At 44.2% G+C, this 22,502-nt stretch overlaps 1 protein-coding gene across 5 annotated transcripts in view; it reads right to left on the bottom strand.

Annotated features, from left to right (window-relative positions):
• Positions 1–22,502, bottom strand: part of AKAP7 (A-kinase anchoring protein 7) — a 209,494-nt gene that overhangs the window by 145,257 nt on the left and 41,735 nt on the right. For all 5 annotated transcript variants that reach the window (XR_005778407.1, XM_040429141.1, XM_040429143.1 and 2 more), the window contains exon 7: positions 21,805–21,952. Coding sequence is in view for 4 of the 5 variants with exons in the window: in XM_040429141.1 (XP_040285075.1) it covers positions 21,805–21,952 (148 nt within the window). In the remaining variant the exon portion in view is untranslated. The remainder of the gene's footprint in view (positions 1–21,804; positions 21,953–22,502) is intronic.

Genomic DNA, 22,502 nt, shown 5'->3' with positions numbered 1-22,502 from the left:
TCCTGTTGCCATGGGAACCCTCCCCGTCTGCTCAGAACTTCGCAGACGGGGAAGGGTAAGCACAGGGCTGAGGGGGGCTCTCTGGGGGCTCTCTCCCTCTCCATCGGGGGGCTGCAAAGGCACAGCAGCCCCCCGATGGAGAGGGAGTGAGCTCCCTGACCGATGACAGTTAACTTTTTCCATACAGCGGTCCGTACGGACCGCGGTATGGAAAGGGTTAAACGGCTGACATCTGCACAGATGTCAGCCGTTTATACCAGGGTGCCAGCAATGTGCTGACACCCTGGTATACCCACTAGAAGCCAATGATCGTTCATGGGGAGGCGGGCGGGGGATCGCGATCCCGCCTGCCGCACCGCCCGCCTCCCGCAACGCCCCCACCGCCTGCGAAAAATATATATTTTAGCCACTCTAAAGTTTCTGATCCCCGCGGTCAGGGACCGCGGGCATCAGAAACTGCAAAAAGCGCAGCAAACCGCAGGTCTGAATTGACCTGCGGTTTGCTGCGATCGCCGACACGGGGGGATCACATCACCCCCCCTGGCGTTGTCACAGGATGCCGGCTGAAGGATTTCAGCCGAAATCCCGTTCCGTTTAACCCCTCGGGCGCCGGAATCCCGATTTAAAAGTTAGGACGTACCGGTACGTCCTTGGTCCTTAAGGACTCGGGAAATAGGGCGTACCGGTACGTCCTATGTCCTTAAGGGGTTAAATACCACACATTTTTTTATTCTATGACCTGTTAGAAAGGTACATGATGTAAACTGTAGTGAAGTTCAACTTACCAGTGTCATGCCCTGCTCTGACTATGTGCGGAGGTCGGCCAGAATAGCAGCACGTGTTTAGTTTTGTTTTGTTTCGGAGTCGTGCTGGACCCGCCTCCCATCAGGTGCACTGGGTGGGGTCATTGGTTTAAATATCACTCTAGTCCAGTGTTCTGAGCGGGTTATAGAAATCAGTCTGGCCTTGGAAGCAAGGAAGGAAAGTTGTCTGTTCCAGCTCAGAAAAGATAAGTGTGGTTTCAGTTTTTGTTGATTGCTGTCTAGGTTGTGTTTGTGTCATCTTTCCCACCCAGGTTCTGTGCGAGCAGGCTGCTCCTTTTCCCCTTTTCACCATCTCAGGGAATCTAGGGTGTTTTAGCCCAGGCACGAGGACACATCATTCCTACCTTCAAGGTCTGAATGTGGGCTGAGCAGTGCAGGGAAAGAGGTCAGGGTTTAGCTAGGAGGTGACCCTTCCCCTGTTTCTCGCCTAGAGCCTGGTTGTTGGTTTATCTGTATGTCTGAGTTCCCCGTCCGCCATGATAACCAGCGACTGTATTTGTGAGTTATAACCTCCCTTCTGATCCTCAGCTGTGTCATGGAACCAATTTTACATATAAAATATATAAACAATAAATAAATAAACATATCACCACATCTGAAAAGTCCAAACTATTAAAATATAAAAAAAATGTACTATGCGGTGAGCGGAGTAACAGAAAAAAAAATGCGCAATTCGCCATTTTTTTTGTCACCTTGTCCCCCCAAAAAATAGGATCAGACTGCTCTATTATGGGCCGGACGTTCCATAAAATGCGGAATGCACGTGGCTTTTTTTGGTGTTTTATTTTTTTCGCGTGGTATCGAATGGTATTGAGTATCGCATCACTTTTTTATGGTATCGAAACCGAATCAAAATTTAGGTATCAAAACAACCCAAATCAAAAGGGGTTCCCGGTCTCAGAGAACCTCTAAACTAATATTAATTTAAAATGAAATAATTATCAATGCCAAACATTAATGAGACAATTAATTCTGAGCTTTTCTCATACAACCTTCTGTTTATAACACTGTAAATACTACTCTAATGAGGGAATCTATTAAAACCGTCACATTCTGTTGGTTCCCAGTACTAGAGCCAGAATATGCCATCTGTATGTTTCTGAGTCAATCTCTGTAATGAGAATCAATCTTGCATTACATCTTATTCAAGTCTTTGCCTTCCAGACATGCAAATTAGAATAAAAGCCAATCATGGAACTGAGCAGTGTATATCTGGCATTTATATCGTTTTTCGGCACTGACAATGTGTGGGCTACGCTTAAGAAAAACAATATCTTGCAGCAAGGCATTTAATAATTAATAACACATGTCCATAAATTTAATGACTAATGTTCTTTTCATCGAGGAGCAACAGGTCAATATTACAATAATACCTTCAGATGTATTATACACCAGACTCTTCTTTTTACATACCTAAATGATGGCAGCTTGACACAAGAGGCCTCTGGGGGGTACAAATAATTTAGGTAGGCACTTCCCTACCTTTTCAACATACAGAAACAATTAAAGAGGACCTTTCACCACACCTGACATGCCTGTTTCAACAGCCTCATGCATTCCCCATGTAATAACAATTCTGGAACATCTATTCTTATGGTTCCATGTTGTGTCATTCCTTTATTATTTCTACCATAAGTTATGAATGCATTGCTAGCAGTCTGCAGTAAGGGTACAGAGGGGTGGTAACCAGTTGGGGTTGTGTACCTGGTTACTGGTTACCACCACTCTGTACCCTTACTTCAGACTGCTAGCAATTCATTAATAACTTCTAGTAAAAATAATACAGGAATGGCACAACACGGAGCCATAAGAATAGATGTTCCAGAATTGTTATTACATGGGGAATGCATGAAGCTAATAAAACAGGCATACATTATATCAGGGGAGGTGACAGGTCTTCTTTAAGTTGCCTACAAACTACAATAATGTTAACCTTAGGTTTTCTCTTACAAGTGTCCCCACCAAATTTTTGACATCATAAGAAACGTATTTTTCATATGCACACTATCCACATTTCTATGGGGCCATAAGCACATCAGTATTTTTCGAAGATACATGTGGCCATTCCACAAATTATAGAACATGTCCTATTATGGTCCATATTGCAGAAAGCACAGGGCAGGTATCTGTGTTTTGCAGATCAAAATATGAACACGGCATTGTATGTGAAACCTTACAAGAATCTGTCAGGTCCCATTGGTACCCTATCTGAGGACACATAGGGGGACATTTATCAAGACTGGCGTTTTCTTTGCCGGTCTTGATTTCCCCCGCACAGTCGGAGGCTGTGCCTAATTTTTGCTGAGGTGCAGGCCTCATCATAGATTTGGCGCATCCACCAGCAGGCCATGCGCGGGACTAAAATATACAGCAGACTCCTAGTTGTCATACATTTCTGTCTGCATTCATGCCAGAAAACTGGCATGGATAAAGATAAATGTGTCGGGCCTGCAGTCCCTGCTCCCTCCCTGTCTTTGCCATGCCCTTTTTTTGGAAACTGATGAGGGTGGCGTAGAAGCCCAATGGCATGTAAGTCGCAGACACAGGGTTTGCAACTTATTTACTTTACGCCAGAAAATAGGGAGGTGCAGGGAGGTGACAGAGACAATGATTTCAGTGGTTCAGTGCGGGCGAAACAAAATTTCTATAGTTATATTATTATATTCTATAATTTTTTTGTTTTATTACTTAAAAAAAATAACAAACCTTTACAAAAATGTTTTTCTTTGTATTGCCATAATACATTTTTTATTTATATTTTACCTTCTACAGAACTCTGTGAGAGCTAATTTTTTGTTGGGTGAGCTGTAGTTTTTATTTGTACCATTTTAGGGTACATAAAACTTTTTGATCACTTTTTTATTTTTTTAGGGGACTTGAACATGCAATCTTTTGATTGCTTGCCCAGTAGACTGCAATAGAATACTACTGCAGTCTATGGAATTCTAACAGGCTGCATGTGAAGCTGTGCCTTAAGGGAGTATTAGACTGCCAGATTTGCTGGCAGATGAACGCTCGTTAGCCATCATCTGGCAGTCTCAGGCTACTTTCACACTAGCCTGTTTGCTGAATCCGGCAGGGTTCAGCAAAAACTCTTCCGTTACTGATAATACAACCATCTGCATCCGTTATGAACGGATCCAGTTGTATTATCTTTAACATAGCCAAGACGGATGCATCATGAACTTTATTGAAAGTCAATGGAGGACGGATCAGTTTTCTATTGTGTCAGAGAAAATGGATCCGTCCCCATTGACTTGCATTGTTTGTCATGACGGATCCGTCTTTCTCCGCATCCCAGGACGGATAGAAAAACGCAGCATGGTGCGGTTTGCTCTCCGGTATGAGAAAGGAACAGAATGCATTTTGGAGCATTCCGTTCTGTTCAGTTCTGTTTTGTCCCCATTGACAATAAATAGGGACAAAACTGAAGCATTTTTTTCAGGTAATGAGACCCTATGACGGATCTCAATACCGTAAAATATTAAAGCTAGTTTGAAAGTAGCCTAATACTGCCTCCAAATTACTGATGAACGAGCAAACTCTAATTTATCGGGCAATTGTGATTTTTAAGCATGCTATTACACAGTGCAATCTGCCGCCAGAACACCGCTGCATAGCGATCACTCCTCCCCATGCTTCGGAGGACATCGCTACATGTAATGGCAGCGATGTCCTCTGCTAGCTATTTGACGATTGCTGGGAGGGAACGCTTCCCTACTGACAATCGTCTGCAGCATCGAGGTGTCTAATACACCCTTTAGGCAGCCTTCACAAATCCCCAGGCTGTCATGGAAACCAGTCATAGAGCTACGATATTGCCGTGGGAGCTGTGATTGGAAGGCAGATGGAGCCTCTTCCTTCTGTCTAACCCCACAAATGCCACAGTCACTATCAACCACGGCATCTGAGGGCTTAAATAACTGGTCAGCAGGTGACTGGTGTATTAAACAGCCGTCACTTGCTGTGTATTGAGTGGGCTCAGTTATTTAGCATTAGGTATTAGTTATTTTAGTTATTTAGTATAAGACTAATTAATTGATTTGCCCATTACGGTGACAATACAAGACATAAAATTCTAATTATGTTTGATGCCAATGGTCATAACGGTTTACATTTTGTATTCATAATTTTTAATGCAACATAGGGTCTAGAGTTTCGTGTGTTTTATGGGTCATTATATTACAAAAACTAAATTGTGTATAGTATATAATCATTTATGTACTTTTGTAGTCACAAAATGTGTTTATACAGCAGATCAGAGAGAACATGCAGACTTATATTTTTTCAACTCCGTTACAAATGAAATGCCAATTTATTTTGTTTTACTTGCAGAGGTAGAAACCAAATCGTACCATTTGTAGCTTAATAAATCATGGCGGGTGAGGTAATCCTATTATTACAGCTCATGTTCAAGGCAAATACACAGTTCAAGAACAGGGTACGAAGCATGCTTTCTCTGTACTACTGTATCAAAGCCAGAGGCACAACAGTAAATCTACTTACACAAATCAATTTAGATATTGTTATATGAAAGCTGTATCAGGGATGTTGCCTCAGCAAGGCTTATAAAAGCACATCTAACTTACATTGATTATTATAAAACATATTTTATTGTGCATACATTACAAAAAACGACATCTATTAGGTATCTATACAGCAGTAGTTTAACTGTTACTCAGCGTCAAAAGGAAACTCTATAAAATTATAAAAACTATTTCAAAAATGTTTTTTTTCTATATTCAAAATTACACAATAATGTATTTCTACTGCAATTTATAGTACAGTACTTACAATTTCTCTCACATAAAGTATGGCCTCACACAGCCACATCAATTAAAATATAAAGTTATGGCTGTGGAAATGTGGAGAGGCAAAAACACTAAAATTTAGATGACTGGGCTTAGGACATCTTTGTGGAAATTTCTTATCATTGCATTCTACTCATTTTGGGCAGAATTTTTTTTTTTCAACTGGTCTTTCTTCTCCAGTGTTCCTTTCAGTGCATACACAGTGTAACGGGTGTGGTCCCACTGAACCAACTAATCAATCTGACTTTGGGTTAGTCCTGAGGGTGTTAACCTGGTCATCCCAATTTTAACCCCTATACAGGAATATTGCCTTCGCTGCAGGGAACCCAACAGGCCGCTACTTCTTGGAATAGTCATGGTGTAGTTGGCAGTGGACCCACGGGGCTCAGAGTCACCATTGCAAAGCACCAAGCAGTCAGGCAGTACTCATAGTCGGTAAACAGGCAGAGATCAGGGCAGGTAGAGTTTGTGCAGTTCCGTGAAACAGAGGTCAGGGCAGGCAGCACTGGGAAGTACAGTAGACAGGCTAAGGTCAGGGCAGGCAGCGGAGTATCAGTGGGTTAGCAGGCAGAAGTTCGGTACACGGGCAGACAATCAGGGCAGTACACCTTCACTGGTAAACTAGGAGCCTAACTTCAGGCAAGGAGTGAGAGGGTAGTCCAACATTTACAGCAGAAGATGATTAACAATTAGAAGCACCGTGCACACAGAGAAAGGAAAGGAGGGGAGTGGTGGTGAAGACAAAAATAGGAGTAGTAGTAGTTTAATGAATAATGTTCCTAATAGAAGTAGCAAGGACAGCGCTAGACATGGGCCGCCAATGTAACACACAGGCTATTGCTTACCCCTTCTTAGTAGATCCATTTGAGATATGCTCTGCTAGCTTGATCTGTAGAACTTACCTGTACTTTTCTAACAGCTCATTATAGCTAAATTCTTATCAGTAATAAGTGTTTATGAGCTGTCAGGAGTTCAGACATAAAGGCTACAGATCGATCCATCACAGCAGCTCTCTGACAGAATCACATTTAGATGCACTGAAAGTGAAAGTTGTAGAGGGAAACTGACTAACTGAAAATATGATTTTTAACCCACAATGAATACAATGCAATCACAAAAAATGACCCCAAACAGGTGTCCATAGCCTTTAAAGGAAACCTACCATTTCAAAATGCTGTCCAATCTACTGTAGTCATGTTATTGAGCAGAAGGAGCTGACCAGAATGATATATATATTTTTAGAAAAAGATTCTGTAGAACTTGTATTCCATTCATTTAAATCACTGTTCCTTCTATGCTGAGAAGTCATGGGATGGTCCTACTTGGTATCTGACATCTATCTCTGATGACCTCTCTGTATAGGAAAGAGTTGAATACATTGTGGCAGTACAATATATGTGAGACTCCATCAACTGGTGTACAGAGAGTCAAAGGGTAGGAGAGAGCCCAGCGGCTCTGATCAGCTCTTACTCCTTCCATTAACAATAAAGTTCTGCAGTCAATTCACAATAAGTTCAATGTATAAATCAATTAGTAATGATCTCAACTTAGTAGTGGCTGCAGGCAGCCAGAATTGTAATATTTAAAGGGTTTTTCTGAGATTCTGATATTGAGACCATCCCCAGAATAGGTCATGAATATGAGATTGGCGGGGGTCAGACACCCAGGATCCCCAACGATTAGCTGTTTGAAGAGGCCACGGCACTCCGATGAGTGCCCCAGCCTCTTCCTAGGCCAGGGACGTCACATTCATTGGTCACATGGCCTAGACACAGCTCAGTCCCATTCAAATGAATGGTGCTCTGCTACAATACCAAGAACAGCTGCTATCCAATGGACGTCACTGTGCTTGGTAAGTTACAAGGAAGCTGTGGCATTCACCAGAGCACTGCGACCTCATCAAACAGCTGATCGGATGGGTTCTGGATGTGGGACCACCACTGAGATGACATATCCAAAATCTTAGAAAATCCTTTAACGTTTTCATAGTAAAAAGGGAAGTAGGGAAATATGGAGCATACTATTCAACACCTTACAAAAATATGTTCTTAATAAAACTTGCCAACCTAAAAAAAGATCAAAATGATATAGTGGAAAACCTCTTAACAGGGGTTATAAAACCCATATAATGCCCCGGCTACTCATACTGTTGATACTTACCCCAGTGTTAGCACCTGCGTCGCTTCTGATGCCCGCAATGCCGCCGCTGCATCTCCCCGTCGCGTGGGTCAAAACATCGCGAGTGACGCTAGGGAGACTCGTTCCCTTTGCGGTCTGCTTTTGGCTACAATGCCAACTCGCCCCCCCCCCCCCCCATAACCCCCCACCTCGTCACCGAATGTTTTGGTGAGGGCGATGCGGAAATGCAGCGGTAGCCTTGTGGGGGCATTAAAGGGTTGGATAACCCCCTTTAACCCCTTACGGACACATGACGTAACGGTACGGCATGTTTCCCGAGTCCTTAAGGACTCATGACGCATCGGTACGTCATGTGTTGTTCTGATCACCGGCGGGCGGTGATCGGAACAAGGTGCCTGCTCAAATCATTGAGCAGCCACCTCGGCTAAATGCGCGGGGGGGTCCCGTGACCCCCCTGTGTCGACGATCGCCGCAAAGCGCAGGTCAATTCAGACCTGCGGTTTGCAGCTTTTTATGGTGCAGCAGGAGTGCCATCGGATCCCCATGGGGCTGTGGGGGGGACCCGATGGCATGGAAGGCAGCGCGATGCCTTCCTGAGGCATCTGCGCTGCCTTCCGGAAGCTGTATGAGTAATACACAGTATTACTTATACAGCCAATGCAGTCCAATACAGAAGTATTGGAATGCATTGTAAAGGAATATACCCCCCAAAGTTCAAGTCCCAAAGTGGGACAAAAAATAAAGTGAAAAGAAAAGTTGAAAAAATAAAGTTTTCCCCCCAAAAAAATTTAAGTTTCAAGTAAAAATAAACAAAAACGTAATTTTCCTCAAATAAAGTTAAAAAAATTGGTAAAAAATAGGGGGGAAACAAAAGTATACATATTAGGTATTGACGCGTCCGTATCGACCGGCTCTATAAACATATCACATGACCTAACCCCTCAGATGAACACCGTAAAAAATAAAAACTGTGCTAAATAAACCATTTTTTTGTCACCTTACATCACAAAAAGTACAACAGCAAGCGATCAAAAAGGCGTTTGCCCACCAAAATAGTACCAATCTAACCGTCACCTCATCCCGCAAAAAATGAGCCCCTACCTGAGACAATCTCCCAAAAAATAAAAAAAACTATGTCTCAGAATATGGAGACACTAAAACATTTTTTTTGTTTGAAAAAAGCTGTTATTGTGTAAAACTTACATAAATAAATAAAAAGTATACATATTGGGTAATGCCGCGTCCGTATCGACAGGCTCTATAAAAATATCACATGATCTAACCTCTCGGATGAACACCGTAAAAAATAAAAAATAAAAACTGTGCTAAATAAACCATTTTTTGTCACCTTACATCACAAAAAGTGTAATAGCAAGCGATCAAAAAGTCATATGCACGCCAAAATAGTGCCAATCAAACCGTCATCTCATCCCGCACAAAATGAGACCCTACCTAAGATAATCGCCCAAAAACTGAAAAAACTATGGCTCTCAGAATATGGAGACACTAAAACATGATTTTTTTTTTGTTTCAAAAATTATATTATTGTGTAAAACTTACATAAATAAAAAAAAGTATACATATTAGGTATCGCCGCGTCCGTATCGACCGGCTCTGTAAAAATATCACATGACCTAACCCCTCAGATGAACACCGTAAAAAATGTAAAATAAAAACTGTGCTAAATAAACAATTTTTTGTCACCTTACATCACAAAAAGTGTAATAGCAAGCGATCAAAAAGTCACACGCACCCCAAAATAGTGCCAATAAAACCGTCATCTCATCCCGCAAAAGTCATACCCTACCCAAGGTAATCACAAAAAAACTGAAAAAATGATGGCTCTCAGACAATTATTTTTGCTTCAAAAATGAAATCATTGTGTAAGGCTAGTTTCACACTTGCGGCAGGACGGATCCGACATGCTGTTCACCATGTCGGATCCGTCCTGCGGCTATTTCGCCGTGCCCCCGGGCCACCGCTCCGTCCCCATTGACTATAATGGGGACGGGGGCGAAGCTCCGGAGCAGCACGGACTAAAAAAGCAGTAATTAGGGAAAGGAGTAATTCAGGGAAAGGAGAGCCCTGAACGGATCTCACAAACGGAAAGCCAAAACGCGAGTGTAAAAGTAGCCTGTCACAGTGGGGAGTGGGGAAAAAACCCCACCGTACGATGACTGGGGATAAGGAAAGCAATTAGGCCTGAACACAAGGATAAGGGAGCAGGTCACCTCCTAATGCATCCCTATACCTAGCCCTAACTCCTTATACGGTGTATAAGCGGACCTGGATGGTAGGACGGGTCATACCCTGGATACCTAAGGCCCTGAGTCGCCCTGAGAATCCCTCACAAAGGAGCTGAGGAGAGGCACCCTGTTCTTCCAGGACACGGAAGAACAAAGTCTCAAAAGGCCTAGAAGCAGGGAAAGGAAAAGACCATATGCAGCAAGAGAATCGGCAGGTAAGAAAACAAGACAACACACTTACCTGCCGCTGCCACAACGACTGGAACCCGTGAATACGTACCGAAGCCCTAACACCAAACAGGACACCATACCAACAACTCACACAGGTATCCAGCACACCAGACTCCGCCAGGACCCCCATGCCGCAAGGTGCATGGTAGCCCCAGACATGGAACACCAAGCCAGACATTACAACACATCAAATCATAACCCCACACCAAACATACAACACATGTAAGGGAGGGAAGACATCACTGGAGACCTCGATGTCCCACTAGGAGGCCCTCACTCTGGGAGATGAAACATGAAGACCAGGAGCATAACACTCCAACACACACCATGGCTGGAGTACCACTGACTCCTGGCCTCTAGCCACAGGTAAGATGAAGCACCTAGTGACCACGCTCAACAAGGTGGTTAACCCCTCCAGCACCGGACAGAGGAGGAAATAACTGAAAGGGGAAGTGCACACACCAGCATAAAAAGCTATACATTAGCACAGGCAACAACATGCAAGGCAACCATGTCACGGCACACACTACAAAGGCCATGACACTGCCCCCGCATGCTGAAACAGCAACACGTTGCCACGGGCAACAGCAAGCATGGCATAAGTGTCACAGCGCACACCAAAGGCCGTGACATAGCCTTAAGTATCGCCACGTCCGTAACCAGCTCTATAAAAATATCACATGACCTAACCCCTCAGGTGAATACCGTAAAAAAAAAAAAATGCCCAAAAAAAACATTTTTTGTCACCTTACATCACAAAAATTGTAACACCAAACGATCAAAAAGGCGTATGCCCCCCAAAATAGACACCTTATCCCGGTCAAAAAATAGTTGATAGTCAATGGAGACACTAAAATATGTTTTTTTTTTGCTTCAAAACTGCTATTATTGTGTTAAAGTAAAATAAATAAAAAAGTATACATATTTGGCATCGCCGCATCTGTAACAACCAGCTCTATAAAACTATCACATTACCTAACCCCTCAGATGAACACCGTAAAAAAAAGTGCAATAACAAGCGATCAAAAAAGGTATATGCCCCCCAAAATAGTACCAATTAAACAGTCACCTTATCCTGCAAAAAATTAGACAATCGGTCAAAAAATTAAAAAGCTATGGATCTCAGACTATGGAGACACTAAAACATCATTTTCTTGGTTTTAAAAATGCTATTATTGTGTAAAACTTAAATAAATAAAAAAAATATATACATATTAGGTATTGCCACGTCCGTAACAATCTGCTCTATAAAAGTGTCACATGACCTAACTCCTCAGGTGAACGCTGTAAAAATAAATAAATAAAAACTGTGCTAAACAACCAAACCTTGCTCCATAAAGTGTAATAATGAATGATCAAAAAATCATATGTACCCAAAAATGGAACCAATAAAAACATCAACTCTTCCTGCAAAAAACAAGCCCCTGAATAGACAACCAAAAAACGGCGACTTATTAGTGGACTCCTGTCTACGGTTATTTATGGCAAACTCTGCCAACGACAAAAATGAAGACCACTCCTCTTGATTCTCAGAGACAAAACATTTTAAATAAGTCTCCAGATTCTGGTTAGTGAGCTCAGTCTGCCCGTTCGACTGAGGATGAAAAGCCGAAGAGAAGGACAATTGGACCCCTAGTCGAGTACAGAACGCCTTCCAGAATCTGGAAACAAATTGAGTCCCTCTATCAGACACCACGTCAGAGGGAATGCCGTGTAGTTTCACAATGTTATCGACAAACACTTGAGCGAGAGTTTTGGCATTAGGTAAACCTGATAATGGTATAAAGTGCGCAATCTTGCTGAAGCGGTCAACAACCACCAGAATCACAGTTTTCCCAGAAGAATTAGGCAAATCTGTGATAAAGTCCATGGACAAATGAGTCCAGGGTCGGGATGGGATAGACAAGGGAAGTAGAGATCCTGAAGGCCGAGTATGAGCCACCTTAGCACGCACACAAGTCTCACAAGCTGCCACATAGCCTTCACCACATTTACGTAACCCTGGCCACTAGAATCTTCGAGAAATGAGATCCACAGTGGATCTGCTCCCAGGGTGTCCCGTAAGAACAGTATCATGATGTTCTTTAAACACCTTGTGTCGTAGATCCGAAGGGACAAACAACTTCCCTGGAGGACAGGAATCGGGTGTCTCTCCCTGGGCCTCCAACACCTCTGCCTCAAGTTCAGGATAAACGGTGGATACAACCGCCCCATCAGCCAATATCGGAGCAGGATCCTTCGAATCACTCCCCCCCTCCCCCCCCCGGAAAGCTACGCGACAGAGCATCCACCTTGATGTTTTTAATCCCAGGACAATAAGTGACAATGAAATTAAATCTAATAAAAAAACAACGACCATCTGGCCTGCCTTGGGTTCAGACATTTAGCCGACTGCAGGTAGGCCAGATTTTTGTGATCAGTAATTACCGTAACGGGATGAACCGCTCCTTCCAACCAATGACGCCACTCTTCAAAAGCCAATTTAATTGCCAACAACTCTCTATTACCTACATCATAATTTCTTTCGGCAGAAGAGAGTTTTTTAGAGAAAAAAGCACAAGGGCGACATTTGCAAGGAGAAGAACCCTGCGACAAAACTGCTCCAACCCCTACCTCTGATGCGTCAATTTCCACAATAAATGGTTGTGACACATCCGGTTGCACCAGAATAGGAGCAGAAGCAAAACATTGCTTTATTGCTGAAAAATCATACAATGCACTTCAGAGACCGCAAATACACACTTCTCCATTTTGGCATACAATTTATTCTCTCTTAGGATCTGTAAGACCTGTCTCACGTGATCCCTATGTGTCTTCATATCAGCTGAAAAAATTAAAATATCATCCAGATAAACCACCACAAACCTGCCCACCAGATGATGAAAGATGTCATTAAAGAGGACCTTTCATCAGAATAAAGTATCTAAACTGACTATACAGACGTGTAGAGCGGCGCCCAGGGATCCCCCTGCACTTACTGTTATTCCCGGGCGCCGCTCCGTTCTCCGGTTATAGCCTCCGGTATGTTCATAGTTAGGCTCCACCCAGGGGAACCTGCCGGCGTCTCTTTCTCCTATGCTGTAGCGCTGGCCAATCGCAGCGCTCAGCTCATAGTCAGGCTATGAGCTGAGCGCTGCGATTGGCCAGCGCTACAGCATAGGAGAAGGAGAACGCAGCAGGTTCCCCTGGGTGGAGCCTAACTATGAACATACCGGAGGCTATAACCGCAGAACGGAGCGGCGCCCGGGGATAACAGTAAATGCAGGGGGATCCCTGGGCGTCGCTCTACACGTCTGTATAGTCAGTTTAGATACTTTATTCTGGTGAAAGGTCTTCTTTAGTTAAGTGTTAAAAAACCGCAGGAGCATTGGACAAACCAAAAGGCATGATCAGATTCTCAAAATGACCCTCAGGCGTATTAAAGGCCATTTTCCATTTGTCCCCTTCCTTGACTTATCAGATTATATGCCCCCCTTAAATCCAACTTATAGAACACCTTGGCGCCGACAATCTGATTGAATAAATCTGGGATCAAAGGAAGGGGATAGGGATCACGTATAGTGATGCGATTAAGCTCACAGAAGTCCAAACATGGCCTAAGAGCTCCATCCTTTTTTTTAACAAAGAAGAACCCCACCGCCATTGGTGATTTGGATGGTCTAATATGACCTTTAGCCAAACTCTCGGTGATATACTCTCGCATGGCTACTCTTTCGGGTTCAGAAAGATTATACAACCGAGACTTTGGCAATCTAGCTCCAGGAATAAGGTTGACGGGGCAATTATACTCCCGATGAGGAGACAACTCCTGGTCTCCACCCTTAGAGAATACATCAAAAAATCTGAAAGGAAAGGAGGTAACATTTTAGCAGTTACAACAGAAAGCGACGTGCTAAGACAATTGTCAAGGCAGAAATCACTCCAATCGAGAATCTGTCTCGCTTCCCAATTGATAGTAGGACTATGTTTGGTTAACCATGGTAAACCTAACACCAGAGGAGCAGGCAAACCCTCCAGCACAAAACATGAAATGGTTCCATATGAGAATCTCCCACCTTTAGGCGAATGTCCTGCACCATTTGAGACAGACACTTTTGAGAGGGGCGGAATCAATCGCAAACACAGAAATATAATGCGCTTGTCAGACCATGCAAACGGACAAACTGGCCATTCACTAAGTTAACCCCTGCCCCACTGTCAATAAATATTTCCATTTCCACAGTTTTGGAATCTAGTGCCACCTTGGCAGGCAGGAGGAATCGGGTACTACCGGTAAAAGACCAAAGTACATTTTCAACTTCCCTATCCACACTACCAAGAGTGAGAAGAGGACTAGACATATTAGGACTTTTTTTCCCTTTTCACCTTGATGTTTAACATAAGGACATACGTTAACAAAATGTCCTCCTTAACCCTAAAGTTTTTATCAACTCAATTGCATTGGCTCATCACCAGACACGATCTTGAGTGTCTCTTTACCCAGAGTGTCAGAAGAGACCGCTTCCCTGTATGATAATACGTCCCAAGCGAGAGGAATTTTAGATCTCTCCCTCAGGCGTTTATCAATAGGCACCGCTAGAGACATGGCCGCCTCCAATGACTCTGGATTTGCGTGAAATGCCAAGGCGTCCTTCAGGTTCTCAGACAGTCCTTGACAAAATTGACTAAGGAGAGCTGGGTCATTCCACTCCGTATCAGTTGCCCACCTCCTAAATTCAGAGCAATAGGACTCAGCTGAACGCTCTCCCTGCCGCAAGCAACGCAACTTAGATTCGGCCAGGGAAACCCGATCTGGGTCATCATAGATAAGTCCCAGAGCTCTAAAAAAATTCATCTACAAACCGGAGGGATTGTGAACCAGTCAGCAAAGAGAAAGCCCAAGACTGAGCGTCACCTTTCAGCAACGAAATAATAATCCCCACTCCCTGACTCTCGTCCCCAGAAGATCTAGGACGCAGTCTCAAATATAAATTGCACGATTCCCTGAACCGAACAAAGCCTATCCGGGAGAGTAACCTTCGGTTCAAGGCAGGCCTGGTTACCGCTGCTGGAACCCACCGCCTATGGTCTCTGAAACTGTGCAACGGCCGTGCGGAGGTCAGCCACCTCCAAAGACAGCCCCTGCATACGATCGGCCAGAGCAGAAACAGTATCCATAGCTGCACTGATAAAACAAAGGCTAACGGTTTAGGCGGTTGGTAATGTCACAGGTTAAGGGGAAGGGAAAACACCAAATACACACCACAATGAATAGACAACAATCTAGGCCTCAAAAGCTAAGGAAGAGGGATGGTGACCTCCTAGCAATCCCTAGGCCTTTCCCTAACTACTGCCAGTATGAGCAGATCCTGATGGTGGAAATACTCATACACAGATACCTAAAGCCCTGCTAAAACTGACGAGCCCCAGGATAGGTAGCAGGGGATGAGACAACTGGTTCCTTCCAGAATGAAGGAACCTGCATCTCCCTGAGGCCTAGAAACAACACACACCAGATAATAAGAAACAGCCAAGGCAACAAGTACTTAGCTTAGAGATGTATGGAGAAACAGGAGAGCCAAGACAAGCCAGCACTAGCAACTCCGAGTAGAAACTATCAACCGCATGGTCAGCAGTGTGAGGCGGATCTAAATAGAGCCTCATCACTGATAACGAGCGGCACCTGAGGAGAGGTGAGATCCTACCAAACAACAACATACATAGAGGAAAACAGAGAGACCTGTCAGATAGTGTCACGGATGGTGTACAGGGAAACAAGACAATACAATATAATCTATGAGTCACTGGATCCACAACTAAGGAACAAAAGGGAGACCCCTGCATGAGACCTGCCACTCTCCCTGACTGCTCAGCCTATGCGAACACCCCAAAGGTGGATGGGCGCATATCCACGTACCTCGACTATCTTACAGCTGAAGACCCTACAATAGTGAGGGGACAAGACCACCGGCCCCCTACACAGACATGGAGGGAGCCAGGGTCACCTGGATCCAGCAAACAGAAAATCACAAATACATAAACAGTACTTATCTTGCAGACGACTGGGAACTAGGAAAGGCATGCACACACACTCCAGGAAGTAGTATAAGCCACAACCTAATGCATCATGGGGAGGAACTTAAAGGGAAGCAATCAGTCCAACTGCATGACAGCTGAGATAGGCTAACGAGATGAGGAACTGAAATCAAAACAAAGAAACTCAAGGAGGAGGTTCTGGACGGCTCCTGTCAGAGCTTCTCAGCTGTCTGGTTGTGACAGTACCCCTCCCTCTACGAGTGGACTCCGGACACTCAGAGCCCACCTTCTCAGGATGGGACCTATGGAAAGCCCTGATGAGACGAGTGGCCTTAATGTCCATCACTGGGACCCACATCCTCTCCTCAGGACCATAACCCTCCCAATGAACGAGGTAATGGAGGGAACCGCGGACAAGACGAGAATCCACAATCCTAGAGATCTGAAATTCAAGATTTCCATCAACCATAATCGGAGGAGGCAAAGGCGAGGGTACAATAGGTTGAACATAAGGTTTCAATAAGGACTTATGAAAAACATCATGGATCTTCCAAGTCTGAGGAAGATCAAGACGGTAGGCAACAGGATTGATGACAGACAGGATCTTGTAAGGCCCAATAAACCTAGGACCCAACTTCCAGGAGGGAACCTTCAATTTGATATTCTTGGTAGACAACCACACCAGATCACCAACATTCAGGTCCGGACCAGGCACACGTCTCTTATCCGCCACACGCTTATATCTCTCACTCATGCTCTTTAGATTATCCTGAATCTTTTGCCAAATAGATGACAAAGACGAGGAGAATCTGTCCTCATCAGGTAAACCAGAAGACCCCTCTCCCGAGAAAATCCCAAACTGCGGATGAAACCCATATGCACCAAAAAATGGTGACTTATCAGAGGACTCCTGACGACGGTTATTTAAAGCAAACTCAGCAAGGGACAAAAACGAACACCAATCCTCCTGATTCTCCGCCACAAAACAGCGCAGATATGTCTCCAGATTCTGATTGACGCGCTCCGTCTGGCCATTCGACTGCGGGTGGAAAGCAGAAGAGAATGACAACCGAACCCCCAAGCGAGAACAGAAAGCCTTCCAGAATCTGGAAACAAACTGCGTGCCCCTATCAGAGACTATGTCTGAAGGGATACCATGCAATTTGACAATGTGGTCAATAAATGCGTGCGCCAGCGTCTTAGCTTTGGGCAAACCAGGAAAAGGGATGAAATGCACCATTTTGCTAAAACGGTCCACCACCACCAGAATCACAGTCTTCCCCGAGGAACGAGGCAGGTCCGTTATGAAGTCCATGGACAGATATGTCCAAGGACGGGAAGGAATGGGTAAGGGAAGGAGAGGACCTGATGGCCGTGAATGAGGGACTTTGGCACGAGCGCAAGTCTCGCAGGCTGCCACAAAACCCTCAACCGACTTACGAAGCGCAGGCCACCAGAATCTCCGAGCGATGAGATCCATTGTGGCTCTTGCCCCCGGGTGCCCAGCAAGGACCGTATCGTGGTGTTCCTTAAAAATCTTGTGTCTTAAAGTGAGAGGCACAAACAACCTCCCAGGAGGACAAAGATCAGGAGCTACCGACTGGGCTGCCTGCACCTCTGCCTCCAATTCAGGAAAAAGAGCAGAGACCACCACACCTTCAGCCAAAATGGGACCCGGGTCTTCAAAATTCCCACCTCCCGGAAAACAACGTGACAGGGCATCTGCCTTCACATTCTTAACCCCAGGGCGGAACGTGACAACAAAATTAAACCTTGAAAAGAACAAAGACCATCTGGCCTGTCTCGGGTTTAGACGCTTGGCTGACTCCAAGTAGGCCAGATTCTTATGGTCAGTAAACACGGAAATAGGGTGTCTGGCTCCCTCTAGCCAATGGCGCCATTCCTCAAAAGCTAACTTGATGGCCAACAACTCCCTATCTCCCACATCGTAATTTCTCTCTGCGGAGGAGAGTTTCTTCGAGAAAAAGGCACACGGTCGCCATTTGGCAGGAGAGGAACCCTGAGACAAGACCGCACCCACACCCACCTCAGAAGCATCAACCTCAACTATGAAGGGTAAAGAAATATCAGGTTGTACCAGGATGGGAGCGGAAGCGAAACTCTCCTTGATATTAGAAAAGGCCTTACGCGCCTCTACCGACCAGGAAGAAAAATCTACCCCCTTTCTGGTCATATCAGTGAGTGGTTTAACAACAGAGGAATAATTCAAAATAAATTTCCTGTAATAATTGGCAAAGCCCAAAAAACGCATCAGCGCCTTCTGATTCTCAGGAAGCTCCCACTCAAGCACAGCGCGGACCTTCTCGGGGTCCATGCGAAAACCAGAAGCGGAGAGAAGAAACCCCAGAAATTGAATTTCTGGAACCGCAAACACATATTTTTCCAGTTTCGCGTATAATTTATTCTCCCGCAGGATGAGAAAGACCTGACGTAAGTGTTCCTTATGAGTCTTGAAATCAGGAGAAAAAATCAAAATGTCATCCAAATACACTAATACAAATTTTCCCATTAAATGATAAAAAATGCTGTTCACGAAATGCTGAAAAACGGCTGGGGCATTCATCAAACCAAAAGGCATAACCAAATTCTCAAAATGGCCCTCAGGGGTATTGAAAGCCGTCTTCCATTCGTCTCCTTCTCTGACCCTGACCAGGTTGTATGCCCCTCTTAGGTCTAATTTGGAAAAGACTTTAGCCCCAACAACCTGGTTAAACAGGTCCGGAATCAGAGGAAGCGGATAAGGGTCACGAATAGTGATACTGTTCAGCTCCCTGAAATCCAGACAAGGTCTTAAAGAACCATCTTTTTTCTTAACAAAGAAAAAACCAGCGGCAACAGGTGACTTCGAGGGTCGTATGTGTCCTTTTCTCAGACTCTCAGAGATATAAGCACGCATAGCGACCCTCTCAGGTTGGGAAAGATTGTATAAACGAGATTTAGGCAGCTTGGCGCCTGGGATGAGATTAATAGGGCAGTCGTACTCCCTGTGAGGAGGCAAATCCTGAACTCCACTCTAAGAGAAGACATCTGAAAATTCACAGAGGAAAGATGGAACAGTCTTAGTAGAAACCTCAGAAACAGATGTCATGAGGCAATTCTCTCTGCAAAAGTCACTCCAACCATTTATTTGCCTCGCTTGCCAATCAATGGTGGGGTTATGTTTAGTGAGCCAGGGTAGCCCCAACACTAGAGGAGTAGGCAAACCGCTAAGGACAAAACATGACACATCCTCAACATGAGCATCACTCACAATTAAACGGATATTGTGAACTATGCCCTTTAATGATTTCTGAGAAAGTGGAGTGGAATCAATAGCAAAAACAGGAATATCCTTTCCCAAAGTGCATACCTGGAAACCATGAGTTATTGCAAATTGATGATCAATGAGATTGACAGCTGCTCCACTATACACAAAAATCTCACAAAAAATGCTCTTGCTCTCTAGCGCCACCCTAGCAGGCAGGACAAAACGGGAACTACAAGCAAACGGAAAACCTTCAATTTCCGCCTCAACCCTGCCAATAGTAACAGACGGAACATTTTTAAAAGATTTTTTCCTTTTTGTTTCTTTATTACTCTCAGAAAACTGCCTGAATCTCCTAGAGGGACACACATTTGCCAAATGATTTATACCTCCACAACAAAAACAAACCCTCCCATGCGGGCTGAATCTTCTATTGTCTGAGGCAATCAACCCCAGCTGCATGGGCTCCTGCTCAGAAGGGGCTGACAGCGACTGAGACCCCTGCGCACAGAATGGGACCGCTGCACTGTCCCGGGACTGAGCATGACAGGAAGGAGAGATCTCTCCTCTCTCTCTAAGACGCCTGTCAATACGAACGGCCTGAGACATAGCAGAATCCAAGGAGGTAGGTCTCTCATGAAAGGCAAATGCATCTTTCAATCCTTCTGAAAGACCATGGCAAAATTGACTTCGGAGTGCAGCATCATTCCAACCAGTATCAGCTGCCCATCTCCGAAATTCTGAGCAGTATATCTCTGCGGATTGTTTACCCTGGCATAACAGACGTAGTCTAGACTCAGCCAGAGCAATACGATCCGGATCATCATATATCTGACCCAGGGCTAAAAAGAATTCATCCACTGAACGGAGGGGCCGTGCCCCCTCCGGCAGCGAAAAGGCCAAGGACTGAGCGTTACCCCTGAGCAGCGATATAATGATCCCCACCCTCCGTTCCTCATCACCAGAGGAATGGGGAAGAAGGCGAAAATGGAGTTTGCAAGCCTCTCTAAAACGCACAAAATACTCACTACCCCCGGAGAACGTATCCGGGAGCAAGATCTTAGGCTCAGAACAAACTCCATGAACGCAAGCTGAACCGGTCACTTGAAACTGAGAAAAAGTCTTACGGAGATCAGCTACCTCCAATGAAAGACCCTGGAAGCGTTCAGCCAAAAGGTAAACCGGATCCATGCTTGAGACGGTTTTGGCGGCTTATAATGTCACGGATGGTGTACAGGGAAACAAGACAATACAATATAATCTATGAGTCACTGGATCCACAACTAAGGAACAAAAGGGAGACCCCTGCATGAGACCTGCCACTCTCCCTGACTGCTCAGCCTATGCGAACACCCCAAAGGTGGATGGGCGCATATCCACGTACCTCGACTATCTTACAGCTGAAGACCCTACAATAGTGAGGGGACAAGACCACCGGCCCCCTACACAGACACGGAGGGAGCCAGGGTCACCTGGATCCAGCAAACAGAAAATCACAAATACATAAACAGTACTTATCTTGCAGACGACTGGGAACTAGGAAAGGCATGCACACACACTCCAGGAAGTAGTATAAGCCGCAACCTAATGCATCATGGGGAGGAACTTAAAGGGAAGCAATCAGTCCAACTGCATGACAGCTGAGATAGGCTAACGAGATGAGGAACTGAAATCAAAACAAAGAAACTCAAGGAGGAGGTTCTGGACGGCTCCTGTCAGAGCTTCTCAGCTGCCTGGTTGTGACAGATAGCCTCACGTGAAGCAAGTCTAACCGATCTCCTTACCTCTCTCACAGGAGGGACCGTGACAGGTAAATGGCCCGGATGTGAAGTGGTTAACAGATATTGAAGTATGCTTTTTAAAGAATACCTTACCGTTTCTTCCACTTCATTTCAAGACACCACCCAATTATGATATATAAATTGTGTTACGTTTTATTTTTTGCACTTGCACTACATTGAATTTAAATAGGTAGAAACATCAGCAGAAACTGAATATAACTTATTGAATCAATTACAACATAAAACACAACTTCAAAGATAAAGTACAATAAACAAATTAAATTGTACAATGATAAAACTGCAATAAACAGCACTGAAGATAAACAGTTCTTAAGTAGTAATTTTTGTATTGGTTTAAAAAATTCCATAGTAACAAATTGCAAGCCTGGAAACATTGCAAAGCAGAATACCAATAAACATGCTGCCAATCTTTCATAAGAAATTATAATTTCACATGACTGGAAGTGAAACTTAGTGAACACATTTACTTACCAAACAATATGGATGCTTCTGTGTGATAATAACCACTTGGCTGTTTCTTCTTTAACATAGAGCAAAGATCCAATCTCGTAAGTGTCTCCTCTCCAAAGCAATGATCTTGGAAATCCTTATACAGATGTGCATCAATCTTTTTAATTCCCTAAAAAGCATATCATGCGTTTGAAGCAGTAATTCAGCAGGTATATATGATTGCAAACTGAGCTGGGCGATTACGGCAAAAAAAATGATCATGATAATTCAACTTCATGGACAATTATTAATTATGATCTCTTATTACTTTATTTTTCTATTTTTCTGGCAATAACGTTTTTATTTTTCTGTCGGGTGCACTGTATATGGAGGGGTGCGCTGTATATAGAAGGGTGCACTGTAAAGAGGGAGTTGCAAGGTTGGAAAGGCAAGGAAGCAAAGGGGGAATAATAGTGGCAGAGATGGCAAAGGCACAGGTATTCTGTGGTGGAGCATTTTGTCGGCAGCATGGATGAAATGTGATGCACATTGTACATGTACATTGTAAATATGTATTTAGTTTACTCATATAGCGCTGACATATTCATCAGCAGCGCTTTACATACATTATCATTACTCGCTGTCCCCAATGGGGCTCACAATCTAAATTCCCTACCAGTATGCTTTTAGAGTGCGAGAGTAAACCGCAGTACCTGGAGGAAAGTCACATAAACAGGAGG

The sequence above is a fragment of the Bufo bufo genome, chromosome 4 (assembly GCF_905171765.1).
Source record: "Bufo bufo chromosome 4, aBufBuf1.1, whole genome shotgun sequence".
Lineage (NCBI taxonomy): Eukaryota > Metazoa > Chordata > Amphibia > Anura > Bufonidae > Bufo > Bufo bufo.
This window is presented reverse-complemented; position numbering and strand designations above follow the sequence as displayed.